Source organism: Neofelis nebulosa, chromosome 15 (genome assembly GCF_028018385.1).
Source record: "Neofelis nebulosa isolate mNeoNeb1 chromosome 15, mNeoNeb1.pri, whole genome shotgun sequence".
NCBI classification, from domain to species: Eukaryota; Metazoa; Chordata; class Mammalia; order Carnivora; family Felidae; genus Neofelis; species Neofelis nebulosa.
This window is the reverse complement of record NC_080796.1, coordinates 55,087,031-55,112,997: the sequence shown is the minus strand read 5'-3', so window position 1 is coordinate 55,112,997 and position 25,967 is coordinate 55,087,031. Positions and strand designations below refer to the sequence as shown.

At 34.9% G+C, this 25,967-nt stretch overlaps 1 protein-coding gene and 1 long non-coding RNA gene across 2 annotated transcripts in view; one reads left to right on the top strand and one right to left on the bottom strand.

The window, feature by feature from the left end:
• The first annotated feature begins 1,506 nt into the window (after positions 1–1,506).
• RGS21 (regulator of G protein signaling 21) lies at positions 1,507–25,526 on the top strand. The gene is made up of 4 exons (XM_058701831.1): positions 1,507–1,517; positions 6,419–6,495; positions 10,720–10,886; positions 25,323–25,526. Exons 1-4 carry the CDS (start codon positions 1,507–1,509, stop codon positions 25,524–25,526), a joined length of 459 nt encoding a protein of 152 aa, XP_058557814.1.
• The window catches only part of LOC131496343 (uncharacterized), a 368,341-nt gene continuing 364,868 nt past the window's right edge, over positions 22,495–25,967 (bottom strand). The window contains exon 3 of the long non-coding RNA XR_009254445.1: positions 22,495–24,069. This is a non-coding gene — a long non-coding RNA (uncharacterized LOC131496343). The remainder of the gene's footprint in view (positions 24,070–25,967) is intronic.

Genomic DNA, 25,967 nt, shown 5'->3' with positions numbered 1-25,967 from the left:
AATAACATCCAATTCTTAGTTTTTCCTGAAAAATTAAAAGAAGATTGTAAGAAATGAGCAGTGTATATTAGACAAATAATAAGTGTGAGTTGGGGAAGGATGTACGAGAAAGAACATTCTTGCAACTACACTGAAATCAAAATAGAAATTTCCATTTTCTTTTCAATACAAAATAAACCTACTCCTGCTTGTGTGTCTTACAGACTTAGCATGGCTTTTACCAAGAGGGTCTTTACATTTTGACAGTTTATTTTTTCCAAAGTCTGCATGTTCGAGTATATATTATAAAGTTAGTACTTCATTATACCCCTTCAGCAAAACAAAAAGTCTAAATATGTTTAATGATTTAGTTTTTGCATAAGAACATTACTTAATGGTGCTTGAATTAACAAAATGAATTGAGCTAATTGATGACAACCCTTCTTAATGATACACTGACTTTCTGGGTCATCTCTCCTACTTCTGTCAATCTCATTAGCCCAGGGCCACTTGCCTACTGGGCGCCCTCAGGCATTTCTATAGATCAACTAAATGGGGATGCTTCAATGCTAAGTCAGGGAGAAGCAGATTTTCTGCTGTCTTCTGACTCTTTTCTTTCTCCCACCCTGAAAATCATCAATCTTTCAGGAGTGTTAAATTTACTTTGAAGGTCATAAATATAGACTGGTGCAATTTTTTACTGAAGAACTTTGTTATATTGAGATAAAGTCTTGATGAAGCACCAGGTTACATGTAAAGAACTTTACATGTAACTTTTGTTTGACTACAAACAAAAATACAATATATGGTCTGTATTTTAATAAATATACTCAAACATTATGAACTTAAATATCAGCGTTGCATAAAGAAACATTGGCAGAACATACCAAGAGATTCATGGTTAAAAGAAATAGAGATACATGTGTTTAGGTAAAAAAAAAAAAAAAAAAGTGAAAGTGAATACGTTTTGAAAAAAACATAATGCCTCGTACTAGAATATTTTAGTCCAGGAGTAAAATTGTAAAAATACTTAAACCTACATAGCTGTTGAAGATAAGCGTATTAAAAGTACAGTCTTCCTAAGACTCTCTGAAAATCAAAGAACAGAGGGAAAAAATGATCAATGAAATACCTAAAGACAAATATTAAATTTTATATACTTTTTTTCTGAGTTGATTTAACCTCCTATGAACAATAGTTGTCTTGTAAATGGATGTATATGAATTTTAGGAACCAAACTTTCAAATGGAATTTATTTCAGTTATGCCACAGACTCAGAGAAATGTCACATTTATTCAATGAGTTATTTGTTACTTAGAAGTTTAAGTGTTTTGACCAGTGAAAAGTTAACAACAAAATGAAAAGAGCTGAGCATAGCATGATTTAAAGAATGCCAATTTGTAACCCAGGGGATAGGTATTTGCATACTAATTGTAATGTTCCTGCTGTCACATTACCTTCAGCTTGAAGATCAGTCAGAAAGAGAAATTCGACATCATCTGTGACAGTCAGACAGTGGAACGAAAAATGCCAGTGAAGTGAGTTGCCTTTTAAAGCTATTTTTATCTCAGAAGAGGTACAAATGAAACACTTGAGCCTTCATTAGTCTCGATGTTTTGTTTCCTTCATTTCTGATAAATATGTTAATTGTTGTCTTTCTTACTGATTGATTTTCTTCCCCTTTCTCTATTGATTTCTTCTTCTTTTCTAAAATATGTCAACAGCTCATGACTTGCTTTTGCAGTTAGTTCTTTATATTTGCTAATATAAAGCAAGGTTATAAAGGGAGAAAAACCGGTGAGCTTTCTTTATGTGAAGCTTTTCAAAATAATGAAATGTTAAGAGTTCGAGACATAGATATGTCTGATCCTTGCGAAAATTATTCATTATTGCAATATTTATTGAGAAATTTGAAAACAGATATTAAGTGCTGGGTAAGGAAGCAGCTGTCACTTCCTGGAGCACATGGACCCCTTGCTTGAATTTCCCATTCTCCAGCACACTGCTAATTGAGTGTGAACAGCTAAGTTGTTGGATTCCACATTTTTTAATGCAATACAACTGGTTCTAGCTGGCACAATTAGCAAGATAACTGGTAGCTTTCACGCAGTTCCCATCTGGCCTGGCTCTTCTCCGGACACATAATATGGGGACTGCTGGCCTTGATGGTGTTCGCTTAATGAAGGAAACAGAAAGGAAATCAGCCAAAACCCCATGAAACACTAAGTGCAATTTTGGCTCCAGATACATGGTGAATTTTCATGGCAAATCATACACATACAAAAAGTTACTCTGATTATGCATCACAGTTATTCAGGAAATGCACACACTCAGACAGTCAGACAAAAGCTCTGTTCGAGTTAAAACTAAAATCAAAACAAAATTTAAAAACAGAGAGAAATAGCAGAGAGGCACATTGTCCATTTTTTCAAGGTAACACGTGTCAGGTAAAATTTAACCAAGTTAGTACATTTTTAAATTAGCCACCTTCTTTTTTTCACCAATTTGAATTCGCTAGTTTCTTTCTTAACATTTATATAGTTGCATTTTTTAAAACATAAAACATAATTCTCACGTCTAACATGAGAAATGTCCTATTTTCATTTGATAACGTGTGACATTTAAGAATCTGTCTTCTGAAAATCTTCTATTGAGTCCGCAATTACTGCAACTCAGCTATTATTTAGAGGAAATATTTGTGTGAAATGCAATAAACTCTATCAGAGAAAATGCAATTTCAAATTATTTATTATAAATGTTCCAGGGGCGCCTGGGTGGCGCAGTCGGTTAAGCGTCCGACTTCAGCCAGGTCACGATCTCGCGGTCCGTGAGTTCGAGCCCCGCGTCAGGCTCTGGGCTGATGGCTCGGAGCCTGGAGCCTGTTTCCGATTCTGTGTCTCCCTCTCTCTCTGCCCCTCCCCCGTTCATGCTCTGTCTCTCTCTGTCCCAAAAATAAATAAAAAACGTTGAAAAAAAAATTTTTTAAAAAAATAAAAAAAAAAATAAATGTTCCAAAACATGAACAAAGTACACGCATATGCATATTGACCTATTCATTCAAGGAAAAAGTGTAAAAAGAGTTTGGGTCATAAGGAGATATACCTGTGCTTGAATTCTAACTGTCTATTAGTATATGCAAGGTATTGTGCCAGTCATTAGCATCTCTGAGGCTCTTTATTCATTTGTAACATAGGATTAAAACACATTGTCATTTATAAGATTAAATAAGGTAAAGTATATGACATGCTGAACACCATGTGGTATAGATTGCAAACATTCAATACATTGTTGTACATTTTGATGCTACTAAAAATATTGTCTTTCAGCTTATTCATATATAATAATAACTTACTCTTCCACAGAATTATAAATATACAATCAACCCAGAAGTTAACATTTTAAACAGAAAATTAAGAACATTATTTCTTTAAATAGTTGCATTTCACCTAGCTTCTGAAAAGTAAATACTGTGTTACCACCAACCCTCCCATCATAGCAGGTAGTCAAAATTGAACCTTTCAAGTCAAACTTGAAATAGGTTAGAAAATTGTGAGCTGAGAGCATTCCAGGAATTATCACACACCTGCAGAGGTATTCTTTCAGAGAGCTGAAAGGCAAATTTACCTTTTATAATAATGCAGCATTTGGTGGACCATAAATAATACTAGAATATCCCAGTATCTCTAATTCTGTTACCTATAATATTCTCTATCTGTAGAAAATTATATTCTAGTATATCTCTTTAACTCAAAACATTACATTTTTTCTCTTGTCCTTGGTATCACACCATTTTCAGACTTTGTTTTCTTCTTTTGTTTTTACTGTTTTCCTACACTAATGAAGATAACTAGAATAGCTACCATTTACTTCAATACTTCCATTCCTAAAACTCCTTTACTTCTGATAAGGTCTTCACTGAATATTCCTTTTGCTTTCAGTGTATGCAAAATCTGGCTCTCCCTAAATGACATGACTTGCCTTGATGACTTCAGAATGGATTTTGTCCATTTTCTCCAATTTCACATCTCTTAGGGATGGGAGTGAGGTCTGTAGTCTGTCGCTTCCCAATGATGCTTTTGCATCATGTCTCCTCTTCCTTCCACCATTACACGCTTTGATGCTAATGCCATTCAACTATAACTTTCAATAATCGTCTTATCACTGTCATCTACCAGCATCTTGAAAGCCATTGCGCTGCCTCCACTGAAGGTTTTAATACCCGCCACTATTTGGGGTTTGGTCATTCCTTCATTATTTGTTTCTATGTTCAACAAACATTTTTTTGACCAGACATACTGTTCTTGGTGGTGGAAAATAACAATATTTCATCAGAGAACCTACACAATGGGGGAAGTGTATTTTCATCCCTGAATGCTTTTTGCCTAGATTGTTTCTCAGTGGTTTTTGTTTGTTTGTTTGTTTGTTTGTGTGTATGTGTGCTTTTTTTTTTTTTTTTTTTTGGTAGCTGTTCCTCATTCAAAGTGGGTGTACTGTGCAGCCAAGCTTTGTCTTAAAACTCCTCACTGCCCTGTTCACTTACATGTATTCCACTCATGGAAAGTAGGCTTTTTAAAAATAATCTGTTAACCACTAAATATCAGTCTTCAAATAGATATATTTTTAGACATTTGCACATTAGGAGACCATGTGATGATTTTAGCACTATTTGGTAGAATTCTTACAAGATCCAATATTTGAGTCATATGAATTATCACATAAGCTTGTTAGAGTAACAGGTTTTATAGTGCACAAAAGCTCTTCAATGTAGATTTAAATCTAAGGTTCAGTCCCATTCTCCATTAATGAAAAATAGAAATTGAACAACTAAATTTTTTAAGTGTCCATTTAGATGAAAACCCACAATTTCAAAATGGTTTCACAGAAAATCTTGTGTCCCTAAGATTTAATAAATCAAGGGAGAAAGAAAAATCATCTGTCTACCACCAGCAAAGAAATCTCAGACAGGAAATGTAAGTAATGGAAGATAGTAAAATGAATTCCCAGTCACAGAGCCCTCTCTATGCACCCTCTAATGAGGACAGCCATTATTATCTGAAAATACAACCACATCTGCAACCACAGAAGAAAGCACACTCAATCCCAACACAAATAATAAAAATGGCAGCAAATTATAGGAAGTAATAGATATAAAAGCATAGAGATCACTTCACAAAGCGTATTCAAGATTAGTCACCTTAACATGCAAATGTAAAATTTATAAGAATTACTAGATATGAGACTCTATTTTATTATCAATTGTTTTAATAAAAACTTTCAAAAATTAGCCCATGCATTTCCATAAGTAGGTCATTTGCACATCACAGCTACATGATCTAAGTTTTTTTTCTGGGTAGCAGATGCTTTCTATGGTTGGGAGCTTATCTCATCAGGATCTTAGTTTATTAAGGGGAATAATGCATGATATATTTGCATCTCAGAAAATTTATATCTTAAACCTGATTTACTATTTCTACATCATATCCCCAAAAGTATACCTTCTTCAGAAGACTTAAGTCTATAAATTTTTTGACTTCCTTGGAAAAGATATTACTCTGTCCTGACAGATACCTAGATTTAAATAAATCATCCCAGGGGCGCCTGGGTGGCGCAGTCGGTTAAGCGTCCGACTTCAGCCAGGTCACGATCTCGCGGTCCGTGAGTTCGAGCCCCGCGTCAGGCTCTGGGCCGATGGCTCGGAGCCTGGAGCCTGTTTCCGATTCTGTGTCTCCCTCTCTCTCTGCCCCTCCCCCGTTCATGCTCTGTCTCTCTCTGTCCCAAAAAAAAAAAAAAAAAAAAAAAAAAAAAAAATGTTGAAGAAAAAAAAAAAATTTAAAAAAATAAATAAATCATCCCAGAATGGGAAGCATACCAGTCTTAGGAGAAATAAGGTCTGTCTCAGAGTGGGGTAAAATCTTCTCAAAATACTATAAATAAATACTTTCAAGATCATCACATGTTAGAAATTCTTAACTGAAATTTTCTTTTACTTTTTTGATATACACAATTATGACATGGATAATTTTATATATTGTGAAAACTCAGAAAATAGTTCACTTATCACTACTGCTATCATGAAAACTTTTCAGAAATAGAATAGAGTAATGCCATGTAAATTAACAATTAATATATTTATAGTTGAGAAAAACTCAATATACTTCATAGAACCATGAGCAATATCTCCTTTGCACCTTTATTAGAATATAAGAATTTACGAATATTAATAACATTTAAGCATTAATAAGTAATTTGCTGATATCAAATTATATACCACTTTATGTTGCTATTGCTGTCCACTATGAAAAACATTAAATAATTTTTGCTTACCTTTTGCAGTTTGATTAATGGTGCTTTTAAATTACATAACTCAACAAATACACATATCTCAAATATTACTGTAGGTTATAGAAGAAAAAGATCACAATGCTATTGTCAAGGGTAGATGTTGTTTCTACAGGTCACCAACAACAGAAACAATGGCGTGGTCTGAAAATATGGACACACTTTTAACCAATCAAGGTAAGATACAACTAAGTTTAAAAATATAACGATTAAAAGTAAATCATTAAATTCTGAACATTGTAGTCATCATAAAATATGAGTTTGATCAATATTTGAAGTATAAGATTTCCAACAGTCACAAATTTAGGTCTCAAACCTAAATGGAATTAGGTTGGACTTAAAATAAGACAAGATTATAGAAACTCAAAACGTTAACACAAAAAGAAAATCCCAAATAGGAAGTGAGAAATTTGTCATTTTTTTGTACTCATTATCATTTGATGTATGTATAATGACTGCTCTTGCTACAAGTTGAAACAAATACACAAACTATTGAAAAGTTGAAAATTGAAATAAATGACTTGCTTTTTCATGTCTTGGAAGCTAAAAATACTTTTTAAAGTATTTATTCCAACTGATATTCTAATTTCTAGTGAAAACAAAAACATATTTAAATGTATTAATATGTACCTGTGTGGATGTTTATATTTATATTTAATACGGCTCAATAAGGCAATTTGGGCCAATTATAAATAAAATACCCTAGAATTTGATTCAAAGTAATCATTTGGAACTTCTGTTTCTGTTATAGATAATTTTGCTTTGCAGCAGTTCTATTGCATACAGGAAAAAGAAATGGCACTACAGAGACATATATTTTAAAATATTTAAAATTTAGTATTGTTGGTACTAATCAAATGGAATTTCCACTTTAAATTTGTTAAGTAAATATCAGAATATTAGAAAAGTTTTTTTTTAACGTTTATTCGTTTTTGAGAGACAGAGAGAGACAGACCATGAATGGGGGAAGGACAGAAACAGAGGGAGACAGAATCCAAAGCAGGATCCAGGCTCTGAGCTGTCAGCACAGAGCCCCGACAGTGGACTCGAACTCACCAGTTGTGAGATCATGACCTGAGCCGAAGTCAGATGCTTAACCGACTGAGCCACCCAGCCGTCCCTAGAAAAGTTTAAAACATAATAAAGTTCGGTGAATTTTTCATAGTTGCTTATTCATATATAAAATTGGATTGGATTAAACAAAATTACTCTGATTTTATGATTCTTAAATAACTAATTCCTAAAGCATAGACATAAAAGAATCCACGTTGCTCCTAGAATCCAATTAAGAACATATACCAAAGACATCAAAGATATGGAATTGCATTTTTATAAGTTTTGAATGGCGTGTTTCTTTTCTACTTAAGTGTATAACAAGTGGGACAGATCAGGTTTACAAAAAGCCTTAAGAAAGTATCTCTGCAGGTGGTGATCCGGCTGGCTCCAGAGAAGGGGAGATCCAGGGGCCAACACCACAGAACAGAGGCATAGAAGATGTTGAGCTGAAGGCAAATGCTTTCCTCAACATATCTCCTGATCTTTTTTATTTTGTGCCCACATAGAGTAGAAGACACACAGATTCATTTGAGTAGCTGTTGGTTTTTGCTTTTTATAATACCAAAAACAGCTTACAAAAAGAAAATGCTTCTTAATGCTTTAAACAGCTAAATGATTTCACCAAATTATCTAGTTATTTTGTCATCTTGGGAATATGTCTTACAGGTACCACACATAGGCTCTCAGATAGGTTTCAACACCTATTGTTTATTCCATTTTTCTAACCAGTAGCCATTCCAATTTGTAGAGAGTGCTCTCAGATGATATCATTTTAATCATATGTAGCATATTATTCCAAAGTCACATGACATTTTTTGATCATTCATATTGTATACATAGAATAGAAGCAGAGTTCAGTAAAATAGTGTGTTCAAGACAAGGATAGCTAACTCGTTTTAGCTGTTTATTCTGTTCCATTGTGCCCTAAACCTAGTGATGGCAGGGGGAGAGAAGCCGATAATTGCTCTCAGAGTGGTCCTTCGTTAAAATGGTAGGATGTGAGAAAATAGTAAGTTTCTTGATCTCTAACTTCCCATCTCTCTAAGATGCATTTAGATAATCCTCACTGGGAGGAAGCCTCATATACCTTAACGACACACATATAAAATATTGCCAGACAGGAATCTACATTCTTCCCGTATCCTTAAAGTATACTTCATTCTCTATATAAAATAGATTTTAGCATCAATTCTGTTTTGACCCCTCAAATTCATCATTGTTTGGACAAAACTCATGGAAATTTTAATTGACTGTTACTAAGAGGATTTTTATAACCTAAATTTGTGTCACAGAAGCTTCTTGGATGTATTTTTAAATGCAATAAATGTGCAGTTAATTGAATTTTTTATAGTGATCATATATTAACGACATCCACACTCTCCAATATTTCTACTGAGAATTTTAATTGGTACCTGATAACCTTTTGCCATGACTTGTTATTTCAACGCTATTTCGAATAATAAAAAAATGGTTAAATTTATTTTTAATCCAGTGTTTTTAGACATTTTAATCTTGCTCCCTTGAAGCCTTTCCCATTTTCTTTCACTAAACCATTTTGCTTCGTACCTGCAGCAACCTACAAACAACTGACTTTGGCTTCTTTTTCATAAACTATCTCTAACATTTTCTTTTTCACTAGTTAATTTTCCCTTTCCCCTGATTCTCCACAAGCTTATTAGTCCCAGCTTTGGAACTTGAAGGATCAGGTCTCTAAGCACACAGTCAGGGAAGAGCTGCTTTGAGGACATGCTAGGGGACCCTCGTGGCAGATGGAAGAGAAAGCCACCAACGTACCCTCCCAGAGGCAAGATCCCTCCCAGAGGCAAAAGCACTGATGTATATTTTCCTCCTCAGAAAAATCCATAGTCTCATTTATAAACAACTACCAACCTCAGAAGGGTACACTCTATGAAACCGCATAATGTGAACTCAAGGTACTGGCTTAGTCCACCAACTGCAGGAATCTGATAATGACTTTTCTTACCTGCTAACAAAAAGCACACTCCTAACCATACTCATCACTAAACAATTTAGCAAGAATTACCTTCTTGAATGAGCTCTATATATGCCAAAGAAGAATATTTCAGGGCACATTTTGATGAAAAAATAAAGAAAAGAACAGTTTAAACAGGTGGTCATAAACTCAAATATCTATGAGAACAAGGAATAACACATGTGTAAATTTGACTGAAAGTAAAATGATGGGGAGAGATAAGGCATATGGGAATCATAGGCTGCAAGCACTAGCTGTTGTTATTAAATTCAAAGGAAATAGCATATACTAATCGAGGCAAAGTAAACAGCCTGCAAGTATGTGGGCCTATTTGCAGCCCCTGGTCTAAAGTTTCTGAACAAATCCATGCTCAGGAGAATACATGGGAGCAGGAGAAAAACACCATGAACAGGCTATGTTACAGTAGGTGCCATGAGGGAGATTGGAGGGACATCAGTGTTTTATTTAAGGTAACATTGGGGAAAAGGCCATTTATTTGCCTCATTGACTTATAATTGCCTATCGCTACATCAAGAGGAAAAGCATTCACTCCAAGTATTTTGCCCATTATTTTCCTGGGTTAGAGATTAGAATTGGCCAATATATTCATCCAAAATTAATAAATGCCTTCCTTCTTTGCTTTGAGCCCAAACCCACACAATCTAATCCCTTAGCATCAAATTGTGCTTCCTCACCAACTCAAGGTAACAAAGATATTCTTACTTGAAATTGCTTTTAACATCATTAGCTTCATTTGGGCTTAGTGCATTGGGTGTAGAAAGCTAAAGCCTATGCAGTTTCCCATAAAGTAACTGCTATCAAGACTTTACCCTACGGGTGCCCGGGTGGCTCTGTCAGTTGAGCGTCCAACTTTGGTTCAGGTTATGATCTCATGGTTTGTGAGTCAAGCCCCGTGTTGGGTTCTGTGCTGACAGCTCGGAGCCTGGAGCCTGCTTTGGATTCTGTGTCTCCCTCTCTCTCTGTCCTCCCCTGCTCTCTCTCTCTCTCTCTCTCAAAAATAAATAAACAAAAAAAAAAAAAAAAAGACTTTCCCCTAAACGCAACTCCTAGACATTTCAGATCTAGAAAGAAAAGTACAGGTTTTCTTTGTTAGTGGAGCTAATTGTTAGTGGAGCTAATTGGATACATAGAGACAAGACTATTTTATGTTTATGATTACTGATCAAAAATAAGGTTTCTACACTTAAAGACAAAAACATAAGTATATATAGAAGGATGATAAACATTTGCCACTGAATACTAAGTAAATGCTCATATCATACAACGTATTCATATTGGTTATGTATACTGCACTGAATGTTTCTTAAATTTTTCTCTTTTGTATTTTACAGCTGGTCTAGATGCTTTTCGAACATTTCTAAAATCAGAGTTTAGTGAAGAAAATGTTGAGTTCTGGCTTGCCTGTGAAGACTTCAAAAAAACAGAAAGTGCAGAAAAGATGGCTTCTAAAGCCAAGATGATTTATTCTGAATTCATTGAAGCTGATGCCCCTAAAGAGGTGAGTAGAATATTCTAGAATAGTGAATATTCATCTCCTAGCAAATGTGCTCCCAATTATAAGACACTAAATCCATCTAAAGGGAAATCAAATTGTCGCTATGTATTCAAATTGAAAATGTCTGTAAACTCCAATAGAAGTGTCTTAAGATGATCCTATCTTTCACTGATTCAGCAAATATTTTTCAACACTGTTATGTGCCAGGTTTTGTTTCTTTGACCAAAACTTTGACCAGAAGTTTTGTTTCTTTAGTACGACATTCATACTCTTGAAAAATAGTATTTATTGTCTTAAGTTAAATTGCTCTAAAGTTAATCCTACAGAAATGCTATTTAAATGTGTTGTTGCATTTCAAGCTCACTTTGGTTTTTCCTGTTGTAAATCATGGTAGTCAACATGGAATAGAATTCTAGAGTAGAATAATTTATTTAACAAATTAAGAATAATATGTGGGGGGAATACAGCTACTAACCAACATTATGAATTCTTCATTTTTAATAGTTTGGATGTCCACATTATGGCATGTCATGTCTTATTTTTCAAAAGAAGGGTTTGCTTACCTTTATTTCTTTAATGGCAAAAATGAGCCAAAGGTGTGAGGCATTGTTTTATGTGATCAGGACCCACCTGCGCTGCTTTAAGGTCAGGAAAGTAGAAAACGCCTTAGAAAGAAACCTGGAAAGACTGATAATAGCTCCCCAAAAAGTGTTCAATGTGTGTAACACCTCATTTATATTTGATTTCATTTTCAGAACCAAGACTGTGATCATCTTCACATACCCCTTTAACATTTTACTTTAAAGTTTAAGCAATTTATAATTTAAAACCACTTCCGTTCCCCGTTGATGATATCCTGTAAGCAAAGAGTTTTAATGCATAAATAGCAAACGGAAAGCTACACTGCATTACTAGTACCAAATAGAAACTTCTGGTACAAGTCATTTTTCTAATAGAGGTAAAATATCAGTTTCCTCCAAAGGGACAGTTATCATATTTTCTGATACAAAATTAGGATTCATGGTGTGAGAAGGGTTATTGTACTTATGGGGACAAAGAACAAAATAGGTGAAATGAAAACACTTTTGGAAAGTCCAGGACATAAAGTTGCTGTAGCAGTAGTTCAAGTTTTAATTGGACATTAATTACTGCAGCATACATTGGCTAGTATAACTTTACAGGCATATATATGAGCCACTAAAGCACAGCCTTGAATTCATGGGGTGGTAAAGGTAGGGGGTGGATTTTTAACTGCTGTGGAGCTATTTTAACATTCATTTCCCAGTCACCATCTAAGAATCAATAAATAATTCTGGAAAATTGAAAATATAGTGTATGAGATTTGTCAAGTTGATTAATGTGTCATTCCCTAAAAGGCTTTGAAATCAGCTCTAAAGATATACTATTTATTGTGATATTGATTTGAAAGCCAGATTTTTTTCTTCTTTATGAATTCATCTAATTAACAGTGATTGTTTTAGAATAACATTCTCAAACATTTGCATGAAAAGTCTTCTAATAAGAAATGCCACCTTTTCATTCAATCTTACAATATATAATAAATTATCAATTTTGACAAAACAGTTTTGTTTTCCTAGTCTTGTCTTCTAAAATAAATTTACACAGTAATAATTTAAACAAACAGCACAGTCATTATTTTAGGATATAAGAATTTTACAGCTTTTTATAATTTGTCCATCTAATTAAATTGGCTAAATAAATATAACTAAATTTATGACTGCTTTTCAAGTAGTAGATTATGTTTTCTCCTTGAAGTGTCTAAAAATGTTTTTATTGAATATGACAAAATTCACTGAAAACAAAGAAATATATATATATATTTGAAATAGTCATTATCTTTCCTATTATTTGCCATTAGTTGTTTCTATTTCAACAAATTATTAAATTTCAATTCCCAAATTACTAAAGGGCATTTGCCTCTTATATTATATACCAATCACAGTCTTCAAGATATTTCCCTGTAGTCCATCAGCTTTAGTTTAATTTTATTACAACTGTGAGTATGTTGAGTCATTAAATCTATTTTTTGAATACCTGTCCACACAGTGAAGTGATGAAACAGAAGATAGTGACTTGTAATAAAACCAGCCAAATATACAAAAAGCAATATAATAATAAAGCCACATTTAAAATTCATTTTAGCACACTGGAAAAGTGATCAAATCTGGAGAGTTAAGGGATGTTTTTTCAGGGTAATTTCCACATGAAAAATGTATGTCATGAAAAGAGTAATACCAAGTCGGCATTTGAAGAAAGAATATTTCAGACTGAGGACATGGTGATACAACATGGAGGTACAAAGCTTCCCGGTGTTTTCTAGAAACTGCAAACATTTTGATATTGCTAATGAGAAGTGGGGGGTGAAGTTGGATAGGCAGCAGTAAAGATAAAGAAAAGATGGGAAGTATTCTAGATTTATCTAGTAGGCAGACTTAACAAGATGAGGTGATATATTTGATATGGAAGCTGGAAGACATGATTTTCATAAGTAAAAACAGTTACTTAAGAATGAGATTTGTATGAAAATATTCTCCATTTTGTTATACGGTTGTAGTTGTACAAGTGACTCTTACAAAGAATCAAAATTATAACCAATTTCCTTGGTAGCAAACCCTAAAGTAAAGGACAATGGCAAAGTCATCTTATCCGAATGTCTATTAATTCCTGTTTATTTTCTTTTCCACTTCTTGTGTCTTTATTTCCTCATCTATAAAGTTGCTATCATAACTTAACAATTTTTAATTTATGCACTTAGACAATTTACAATTAGATTATACTAAATTTACAATAAACAATCCCTGTCTATAAATTGACATTACTAATGGTTCTCAGTTTCCCAGGCAAAGACAGCACGTTGAACAAAACAGCAAAAAAAATGAACTTCTTGGTCTCTAAGAGAAATGATAATAATTGTAACTGGCCTTTATGCCCTCTCACTTACAGTGTTACAGTTCCTTTGGTTTCTACACTAATAGAGAGTTAGTGTGATGTAATGGAAAATTGGAAATTTAGAGATACCTAGATCTAATTCAAATCCTGTAATTTTGTGGTAAGCTGCTTTATCTCTCTGAGCCTCAGTTTCCTCATCTAAGAAAGCATTTATAAAACAAGCATGTAACAACCACAGAACACACATGAGAATGATGAATGGGACCACATGTCAATGGTTTACATTATGCAGAACAGCTTTTAAGAAATTGTAATCCCTTTCTTTTTGAAAAAAAAAAACAAGTCACATTATAGCCTTATGGGCTATAGTTTCAACCTGAAAACAACCATTATACAAACATGTTAGCAAATCACTAGTTTCAAATAAAAAGTACTACTCATTGAATGGACTATACCTGAATAATTTTAGAAGAAAATGCTGAGGAAAAAAAAAGTATGACCCGGGGCGCCTGGGTGGCGCAGTCGGTTAAGCGTCCGACTTCAGCCAGGTCACGATCTCGCGGTCCGTGAGTTCGAGCCCCGCGTCAGGCTCTGGGTGATGGCTCGGAGCCTGGAGCCTGTTTCTGATTCTGTGTCTCCCTCTCTCTCTCTGCCCCTCCCCCGTTCATGCTCTGTCTCTCTCTGTCCCAAAAATTAAAAAAAAAAAAAAAAAAAAAAAGTATGACCCAAGTATTTTAAGTAAGTGATTTGAAAATGAGAAAATTATTAGACAAGCAATATTTTTAAATTATTTTTAATAATGTTAAAATATTTTCAAGCAATATTTTCTACTTAACACACATTACGTACCTTTAGGTGGTAATGGAAAAGTTCTTAAACTTGTATTCATTCTTCCTTTAATTTGGAAAGAATTTCATAATATTTCATAATATTTGGAAATTTTAAGAAAATAATACTTCGTCTCAAAAGAATGGAAATCTTCAAAAAAATTCAAATAATATTTTTGTATTAGCTAAGACACTGACATATTTTAAATATTCATGTTATATCAATATCACTTATATATATTATGTTTATATCATTCCTTTATATTGAAAAGAAAATTGGTCAGGATGGAAAAATATGTGATTAAAGAGAGAAATGTTTATGTCATCATTCTGTGATATTAGAAAATGTTCTAAATCATACAACAGTGGGATGTTTAAAATTATATAAATTCAAAATCCAACTGCATATTATCCTGGATTATTCAATCCAGGAACAAATACATTGGCAGTTTTTTAAGTCAAAGGATATTGGTGTGAAGTACTTAATTGTTAAATGTATTTATTAAATGTGAAGACACCATAATTCATAAGACAAAGCAGGAACTATAGTCATAAAGAAGAAGGTATTTTAATGAGTAGGGTGCAGGACACTTTTTAAAATATCTGTGTCTGGTTTTTTGCTTTTATTTTTAAGGCAGTATAATGTTATTTATTGGCATTTTTTTTTCACAACAGTAAATGCTTATTCTGTGCCTACTATTCACCCTCATATATGATAAAGTACCTCCATGGAAGAAAAGCTCAGTCTAGGCTGGAGAACAGAATTAACACACACACACACACACACACACACACACACACACACATAAGTATAAAGCAATATGTTGTGTGAAGCAGGCAGCTTGATAAGGAAATGCAAGAAAATAAAATAGGTTGAAACTATGGTTTGACTCAAAAAAACTTTGAATCTAGTTGGGTTTTTAAAAATGAAATTTATAGAACTAGGAAAAAATAGCAAGGCAACAAATGATTAAGTGCAAAACCAAAAAAAGTTACAGAGGAAACTCTTTGCATTAAACCTAGAAGGATATAATAATTGAATAGTAGTGAGACAAGATATTGAGATAAGGCCTTTATTTTAAGATTAGATTTAAATGGAGTCATGAGCTAAGGAAACAGATACATGAATTATTGGTAGAGAGAAGCCCATGAAAATGGGCATTTAGAAGCACTTCTGGATATAACTGTCTTGCCAATTTTGTATTCTCCATCTTACATTCAAAACTTTTCTTTGCATTTGTAAGTGCCATTTCCCCAGTGTGTTGATGTTTTTGTCCTACCCCACAAGTTGCTGCTTATCAACAGTGCCCCCCCCAAACTCTAGAATCATCTCCAGATATAATGAGTTAGCTTATTTATTAATTTCCTAACTTTGGTGTACTAATCACTAAGTGTCTAATACATGTCAGGAATCATGCTGGTGCAGATAAGAAAAAGGAAAGAATCCTTGAACAGGTAAAGCTAACCATTTTGATGGGAGGACTCCAGTTAAAAAATAATTACAATAAGCTTTCATGAGAGTTGCAGTAGGGAAATACAGGTAATGTGGTAGCATGCGTCAGGAAAATCCGATTCTAGGGGGTGATAAAATATATCTCAAAAGAAGTAATTCATGAGCTTTGACCAGTAATGGGAGTATAGAGGGAAATAAAACACAATAGGAGGGAAGAAAGGAAAGGAAGAACAGTGGAGAAAAGGATCAGCCAGTGCCTAGAATCTAGTCCAGTAGGGAAGGAAGCCTCCTACTGTATGTCGCAGTGCAAACTGGGGTAATTCACCTCCTGGAGCCCAATAATTTCTGCCTCTGAAAATAAAGGGTCTATGAAAAAGAAAGAGAGAGACAGGAGAAAAAGGAGCAAATTGAGGAGGAGGTGGGGTAGGAGGAAGGGAGGAAAACACAGCTAAAGAAACCCATGAGTAACATGTGCACAGTGCTTCTACGTGGACTCTCATCCGATCATCGTTGTCACCATCTTATGGAGGTATCACAATCATCCACATTGTACGGATGAAAATGAACTGAGCCCTAGAGAAAAAGTAATGAGCCCTGCATCATTAAGATACAACAGACCACGAGGCGAGAGGTCTACAGCCCATGCTTTTAGGTTTCAAATTCCTTTCTTCAGATCTATTTATCTTATATGTTTGCAAAATAGCCCAGAAACCTTGATGTTTATGCTAAAGGCAAAAGTATAAAATTATCTTGGCACATAGAGTCTATCTTCCTTTCTAACAAAAGCTTTATTTCTCTTTAATTTGTATAACTTCTTAAGCTATGAAGCTTAGATTCAAATATGGCATTAAGAGAAAAAAGAGTTGTGGGAGTATTTCTTCCAAATAATTTGCAGTATCATTCCGGGCCTCTGAAAAATTGGTTGCTACATTTCAACTCAAAAAGAAAACAGTCAGGAGTGCCTGGGTGACTCAGTAGGTTAAGGATCCAATTCTTGATTTCGGCTCAGGTCATGATCTCACGGTTTGTGGGATCGAGCCACACATGTGGCTGTGCACTAGGTGTGGAGCCTGCTTAAGATTCTCTCTCTCCCTCTCCCTCTGCTCCTCCCCTACTCACACATGCACGCAAAAGCTCTCTCACTCTTGCTCTCTCTTACAAAAAAAAAGGAAAACAGAAATACTCAGGTGTTTTTTGAACTTCCATGGATCCCTGTGCTACTGAAATTAATCTTGGATTAGTATGTTTGTGCTGTTGAATGAAGCCAGTCAATCTGACTCCCCTGCAGCTGTTCCAGATAGCTTTGCTTATGTATGTCTATTTTTAGCAATCCTTATACATTATCCATACATATTAAGTACATTATTTTTAGCAATTTGTGTGATTTCATATGTTATGATTTCTTTTGTTTCTTTGCCCAGTTTGAGATGTTAGCATTACCTCCCGATTCGTGTCACTTATTTCTGTCTCTAAAGCCAATAAGAACAAAAGGATAAAGTCTTGTGCAGGGATGAATTCCTTCTAGATGTTACAAACTTGGCTATTTTCAACTTTAATAGCCCCTTGAGAATATATTTCAGAATATTCGTGTGCCTTTAATGATGCCAAAAATGAAGTAATAGAAGAGGTGTTAGTGGTGATTAAATAGAATTATGTAACCAAAAACATGATTATAGGCGGCTTTAATTTGAATAGTAATTTTTAAGCTCTGTTGTGAATGAGGTCTGAGATGCTGCCTGCTCCATTTTAGTAAGGTGTTTTACATATGCATGCACACACCCTTTGCATAATGACAGTCTCCTGCTACACTATACATTCTAAATGAGGACAAGGCTATCTAATTTGAATGTGAGAACACAATTGAAAACTTTTCATTCAAATTATGTAAAATTATATAAAGCACAGTTTAGGGTCACAGAAAAGCCAAATGGTACACTTTAAAATGTATTCTTCCTGATAAAATAATTTGTTGAAAACCAAAAGAATTTAAAAACCACTGGTGTAGCAAAGAGGAATTTGGCTGGCATGCCTTGTAGTTAACAAAATCACATGGGTACTAAAATATTCTGGATCTTTAGAATAAAATTGTTTTTAAACAACTACCACAAACATCATTCAGAAGGCAGTCATTTTAATGCAATGGATTGCTGTCAATGTCACCAGTGTCAAGGCCTTTTCAAAACTGACAGAATTTAAAAGCCTCTAAATGGTTGTGATGACATCTCAGCTGTCATTCTGGAAGAACCACAATTCTTGTTTTCTGAGATTGACAGTGCAGTGGTCTCAGATATCTAAGATAATTTATAATCTTTTGAAAAATAAGCATATTAAATATTGTATTTCAAGGAGTCCTTGAAACTAAAGAGTATCTTTACAAACACAATGCAAGTAACTATCATATTAGGAAATAATATATCTCTGTTTATTTCCTCAACTGACACACTGTTCAGCACAGGCTCTGGACCTATTAGTTTGCTCAGCGAAGTCTAAGCTGCCCTGTAACTCCCAAGCAATTCAGGAGTCCCTCAATACCATACAATTGGAAAGTGTGCATCTTTAGAAGGCCACTTCCTGATGGATCTCACTTTTGGTCTACTCTGAGCTCAACATCTTTTCTGTCTTACTTTTTGAGATAGAAATCCATCCATGTATTTTCTGGTAGAACTCAGCCAAAAATCATAGTTGAAATGAATGCAAAGTTGAGGGTATGGTTGACAGACATGCCCCAGAAGTGATTCTTTTAAAGAAATTTATGTCAGAATATATATATTAGGCCCAACATTTTTCACTTCTTCCACCGGTTACTGAAAATTCAAGGCATTTTGAGAAGAAAAGACGTGACAATTTTGATAGCTTAATTCTCACATCTCACCCAAATTGACTTTTCAGGGGGCATTTAACAAAATTGATCACTCTCTCTCTCTTTTTTTTTTTTAATTTTTTTAACTTTTATTTATTTTTGAGACAGAGAGAGACAGAGCATGAACTGGGGAGGAGCAGAGAGAGAGGGAGACACAGAATCAGAAGCAGGCTCCAGGCTCCGAGCCGTCAGCCCAGAGCCCGACGCGGGGCTCGAACTCACAGACCGTGAGATCGTGACCTGAGCCGAAGTCGGACACCCAACCGACCAAGCCACCCAGGCGCCCCGATCACTCTCTCTTAATTGAAATACTATCTTTAATTGACTTCTAAGACTTGATCTCTTCCCTCCTTACTGACTGCTCTTTAACAATTGTTTTTGCTGTGCAGACCCATAACCCAACATACACTATAATGAGGGAAGGCAATCCTCATTTCTTTTCTTTTTTTAATATAATTTATTGTCAACTTAACTAACATACAGTTTATACAGTGTGCTCTTGGCTTCAGGGGTAGATTCCCATGTTTCACTGCTTATATACCACACCCAGTGCTCATCCCAACAAGTGCCCACCTCAATGCCCATCAGCCATTTCTCCTTCTGCCCCCCACCCCCCGCACCTCCATCAACACTCAGTTTGTTCTCTGTATTTAAGTCTCTTATGGTTGCCTCCCTCTTTGTCTGAAACTACTTTTTTCCAATTCCCTTCCCCCATGGTCTTCTGTTAAGTTTCTCAGATTCCACATATGAGTGAAAACATATGATATCTGTCTTTCTCTGACTGACTTACTTTCTGCTTACATTCACTCTGCCAGGAATTTCCTCTAGTTCTATTTCTTTAAAAGAGCAGCTCAAGGGGGCACCTGGGTGGTTCAGTCAGTTAAGGGTCCGACTTGGGCTCAGGTCATGATCCCATGGTTCATGAGTTCAAGCCATACGTCGGGCTCTGTGCTGACAGCTCAGAGCCTGGAGTCTTTTTCATATTCTGTGTCTCCCTCTCGCTCGGTGCCCCTCCCCCCACCTCATGTTCTGTCTCTCTCCCTCTCAAAAATAAAAAAAAAAATAAAATAAACATTAAAAAAATGTTTAAAGGGCAGCTCAAACTTAACAAATTCAAGTCTGAGTCCTGATTTTGTGTTCAAAACTATCTTCTACTTGAGTCTCCCAATCTTAGTTAATAGCAACTCTGTTCTTCTGTTTGCTCTGGTGAAATAATTGGTAGTCATCCTTGATTCTTCTCTTCCACTCACACCCCATGACCAATCCATCAACACTTTCTGTCACCTCATTCTTCAGAATATTGTTAAAATCCAGCCGTTCTTAAAGATTTTGTCCCTCATCCCAGCTCACTATTCAATCACAAGCTCCACCCATTTACCTTCTAGATATCTTTAAAATATGTGCATGTCCCACTAATTACACAGTTGAATTCACCATCACCGACCACCTGAACTTCTGATTTTTTTTTTCATTTTTCTTCCTTTTAAACACACCCAGCTATCACACCACATGGCAACCAGTGGCATGTTTTTTTTGTTGGTTTTTTTTCCAAACATGTTTGTACATCACCCCTTTACTTAAAATTCTCCTCCTTGCTCTCAGGTTAAGTAAGAATTCTTTAATGAGAACTACAAGGTCCCACATAATCTGGTGCCTTCATGCCTCTCCAGGTTCTTGTCTTTCCTCCTCTCAAACCCCACCAGGCTTCTTCTGGCTTACCCACCCATCTGCAATTACCTTCCTTAATCTCTATTCATGACAGTACTTCAAAGATTTGCTTAAAATCTCAGTTCCTTTGAACTGCCTTTTCAAAATCTGTCTTCTTGATGGACTTTTCACTTTAATCACCTCTTCAGATCCTTCACACAACTTCTAAGCACCCACTCAATAAAATATTTCAAATAAATAAGTTCTAGGAAAGATTACAAATGAAATGCCTACTTTTTCAGATATTTATTAGTTTTTACCCTCAGAAAAATGGGGATAATAATACTGTATATCTTATAGTTGTGTGCACGTGACATAAGACAGCCATATAAAGACTTAGTATATCGGTACTAATATTTAATAAATAGCAACAATTATTATTTACAGTTAAAATAATCATATTTAAATATCATTATGATTATTTTAGAGATAATGCCAGTGTCCAAATATTTTGCCAGGGATGAAAACAGAGTAATCAAGGAAAACATCTAGGGAGAGAAGACTTCGTATAGATGAAAGAATGCATATTTTGGGAGGCATGCAAAGAAAAAGGGAATTAGCAAAATAAATAGGGAAAAGACAACAGATACAAAAAGAGTTAGTTCCATGTCATGAACTATTGAATTCTCTTTGTAGTGACAAATCTGTTTTCTCTGATAATCAGATTGGATACTTAATATTAACAGAAGCCTTTGGGGGCGCCTGGGTGGCGCAGTCGGTTAAGCGTCCGACTTCAGCCAGGTCACGATCTCGCGGTCCGTGAGTTCGAGCCCCGCGTCAGACTCTGGGCTGATGGCTCGGAGCCTGGAGCCTGTTTCCGATTCTGTGTCTCCCTCTCTCTCTGCCCCTCCCCCGTTCATGCTCTGTCTCTCTCTGTCCAAAAATAAATAAAAAACGTTGAAAAAAAAAATTAAAAAAAAAAAAAAAAAAACAGAAGCCTTTGTATCTAAATCTGTTTAATCAAGAAATCAAATATCTTAAAAACTTTAAATCAAAATAGTGTGTAATGATAAGGAAATTATAGTGACTTTCCTTCTGTGGGTAAGGAAGGCTTCCCAGAGGACATTCAACTTAAGATAAATCATAAAAGGTAAGGAAAATCTATACAGAATAAAATCGTGGGGGTGAAAGGGATCTTAGATGCTGAAAACAGCACAAATAAGAGCTTTAGGTACAAGAGTTCCTTCAGGAACAGAAAGTAGACCAGTTTTATAGATATTGCTAAGGACAAGTAGGAGATTTTGAAACAGCGCATCGGACTCTGGGTGTGAGGAAGTTCAAATGCCAAGGTAAGATACGTAAAGCTTATGTTACTAAAAATAATGGGTTTTCAGCTGAATATTCATACAATGAAAGTGATATTTTGGTGAAACTGGTGTAGTTATGCTTTCACATGTTCAGGAGGGAAACAAAAGACATTATAGGAAGAGGTATCAGACTAGAGGTAAATTTCATAATTTAGGAAAGAAATTCCATTATAAAAGACTAAACTGGAGAAATATGAGTGAAAAGGACCATTACAAAATTACAAAAGAAAAGGCAAATGAGGGGGAAAAATAGAGAGAGATGAGAGAAAAAAGAAATGTCAGAGATGACTCCTATGTTTTGAGCTTGAAGAACTTGGAGGAAAATAATGACATTTATACAAACATGTGGGTGTGATGTTTTGTCACTGACATTAAGCCGAATTGCCAAGACAGAGTCTCTTAAGACTACTAATTATCTCCTGGGATTAGTATATCTGCTCATCACTCAGCTATCATAGCTGATGTTGGCAGCTCCTTGGTAGGAAAACAGACAAGTCAGAAAAATAAGAGAGGTAAGTCAGAAGAACAATTTTAACCTATTTTATTGGTATTATGCTGAAGTGGAATAGTTTTCTTCAAAATTTAAACACGATTTTTAACAGATATAGAAACTTTTTTTTTTTTACTTTATTTATTCAGTACATATTTATTGAGTCCTTACATGGCTCAAGGCATAGAGAGGGATGCACAAAATGTAAATATAGCCTAAGTGACATAGGGTGGATAGTACTTGAATGTAGCCTTACAGACATAGAAGATGGTGAAAGGAGTGACTTTCAGCTAGACTAGGATGGTACGAAATAAAGTGTTCGTAAGCGGGAAAATATAAGGAATTTGAAAGGAAGTGTCCAGCTTGGTAGAAACACAGGGCACACCTAGAGGAGAAAACATTGCATCAGGTAGGACTATGTTGTAAAGTCCATGAATGCCAAAATCAAGGCTTTGGAGTTTTCAAATAGGAAATGGGGAGTTACTGCAAGTGTTCAGTTCTGATGAAAATAAGAATAAGCCGGCACTGTGTACCAGGCACGTGCCAGCCCTGCTGTCAGTGAAAACTCACCCAATGAATGAATACCTCAGTGAGCCAAATTGCTATATTTACTATTATGGGGGATACAAAGTTAAACAAATTGCACATGATGCCATTAAACAATTAACAGCATGGCTAAGGGAGGGAACAGGCAATATTTATCTTCATATCCCCACAACACAAGATAGGATTGATGAAACAGAATACCCTAGATGTTTAAAAACCACTGCAAGAGCTTGACGTCGGCCACTATTTACTGATCCCCACTATGAGGCAGGCGGTATACTAGGTTCATGACATGGCATCATGCCACTTCCCTCCTCAGAACTCTTCAGGGTCTTCCTAGTGCTTCTAGCAGAAAAATAAGAACTCTTTACACTTCACGTAAGCCCTACAAGACTCGTAGGCAACTCTCATTACAGGAACTTTCTTTGTCACACTCTATACTCCAGCCATCCAGGCATAGCAGCTTTTCAGAACATAACAAATTCTTGCATCAGGGACTTTGCTTTCATTGTTTTTTTTTTCTGCCAGAAATGTTTTGCCCCAGATCCTTAGAAGACTCGCTTCTTCTCATCATTCAAGTTTAAATCTAAAATTATGTTATTTATTTAGTTGTTGGTTATCTTTTCCCAAGTATAGAAAGCACTTTTACATAATAGATACTCATAAATATTTGTGAAATCAGTGAATATATGGATCATTTCGTTTCATTCCTTGTAACAACTCAGTTAAGAACTATCTAGCTTAAACATGAGGAAGTAGAGCTCAGAAATATTAAAATAACTCCCCTCTGGTCACCAAGGTTCTAAGTGTTAGAACACAGATGAGAAAATTATCCCAAAGTCTTTCCACTGTCCTGTACCATCTTCCTGTATAACGAAGAAGAAATTGATTCCAGGTTTTGAGGTCTTCAGGAAGTTGCAGCATTGAACCTGAGACTTTGATGGATGATGGCAAAGGATGATCAGAGAAATAAAAGTGCAGATGTGGGATCACTGAGTAGCTGGTGTCTCTCAACAAAGAACATCTGTGAACAAATAGTGGCCTTTTCATGATTCTTTTCAAATTAAAAGTTTTTCTTCTTTTTTTCTTCCTGGAACAACAATATTAAAATATTTTGATATTACTTATCTCATTTAGTCCTTGAAACAGTTTAAGATAGATGCTCTTCCTATTCCCTTTTATACCATGGAAATCGAAGATTAAAAGAAATGATAGAACTTACTTCATTCATATGAATAGCAAGTAAGTAGCTGAGGAAAGGTTTGATTATAGGTATGTCCTCCTCTTTTAACCTCCATTTAATAAGCAAAAATTATCATTTATAGTCTTTCTTTTACCAGACCCCCAAATTATGGCATTTTTGTAATCTCTTCCATTTTGCCAAGAGATACTTTAACTCTATTCAACTAATATTTATTGATTTCTTATTATATGGTAGATATTCTGCTAAAGACCAGAAAATAGAAAGATGAATAAGACAGATACAGCACCTGCCTTTCATGTTTTTAAATCTATGATTCAAATCTCTTTTGCACTTCATGAATATTTTCCATTTAAATTAGAAAACTTGGATATGAAATTTTCTGCTTCACAGAATATACCCTGGAATTTGTGTAGAGTTGGACAAGTATCTTGACAAGAAGGTTTGGGGCATTTTACAAATTTTCAGATGAATGGTGTGTCTACTATAATAGATCTCTATTAGATCTTGCTGGGAATACTCATGTATAGTAATGTTATGGGGACAGGGATACACACACACACACACACACACACACGCATACACATACAGATCTATTCTGTGGAAGGCATGGGAGTCAATGAAGAGGGGGATATTATTTGCTTTATTTTGGCAAACAAAAAGAAACACAAATCAGAATGAAAAGCAATGATGTGTGGGAAAACAACAAGGGGAAGTATGAAAATGAGGATGGGTTGGTAGAAGCCAATCTAGTAAGTTCTATTTATTGTTCTGTCTATGGAGAGTACATTGTAAGTATTAGGGTCAAAGTACTAAGGGAAAAGGATTTGCAGGAAAAGAAATTTAAAAACATGAAATATCTTGTTTGATTTTTCACCGTCCCATTTTTGTTTATAATCTCAAAATAAGGCTTTATCTGTGTTCTCTGTCAATGCCAACCCTCTCAACCTAGGAAATATAATTAAACCAAACATATGTTCTACACTACAGAAAATAAATGTATGACCTTTCTGCTGTTTTGCATCAGATTAACTTTGTGTTTAGAAAAGAAATTATATAATATGTGCATCTACCATCTGTATAAACCATGTATTCCTTGATTAAACTAATGTAATGATATGCAAACTTATTTCCACAGATCAACATTGACTTCAGTACCAGGGACCTCATCTCAAAGAATATTGCAGAACCAACTCTCAAATGTTTTGATGAGGCTCAGAAGTTAATCTATAGTCTTATGGCCAAGGATTCTTTTCCTCGATTTCTAAAGTCAGAGATTTATAAGAAACTGGTAAATGGCAAGCAAGTTGGAAATCATAAAAAATGGTTTCCTTTTTTGTAAAAAAGGTTAATGATAAATCAGTAATGAAGTTAAAATTTGGGGAGAAACAAATGACAGGAGAGATCAACCTTTAATCGCTATACTCAAGGCTAAAATGTTTTAAATACACAAAAACAATATAAGTTTCTTTTAGGGTTTAGAAAACATTTTTTTTACTCCAGAAGAATACTTTTTTTAATATGTAAAGCTTGAATTTTTAAGTCATTTGTTTAGAATTATTCATTTTATCAGGTACTTAAAAATCTCCTACCGGGAGAATAAAAAGGAGTTAATAGAGATGTAATATACTCTTAAATCATAAGTGAATATTCTCATGACATTATGAATTCAAGAACTATATATCTTTGTGTTGCTGAGTGTAAGCTTGTTTAGCACCATATATGTGATTTTAAATTCCATTTACATTATTCAAAACCTTCTGTAAAAAGAGAAATTCTGAAC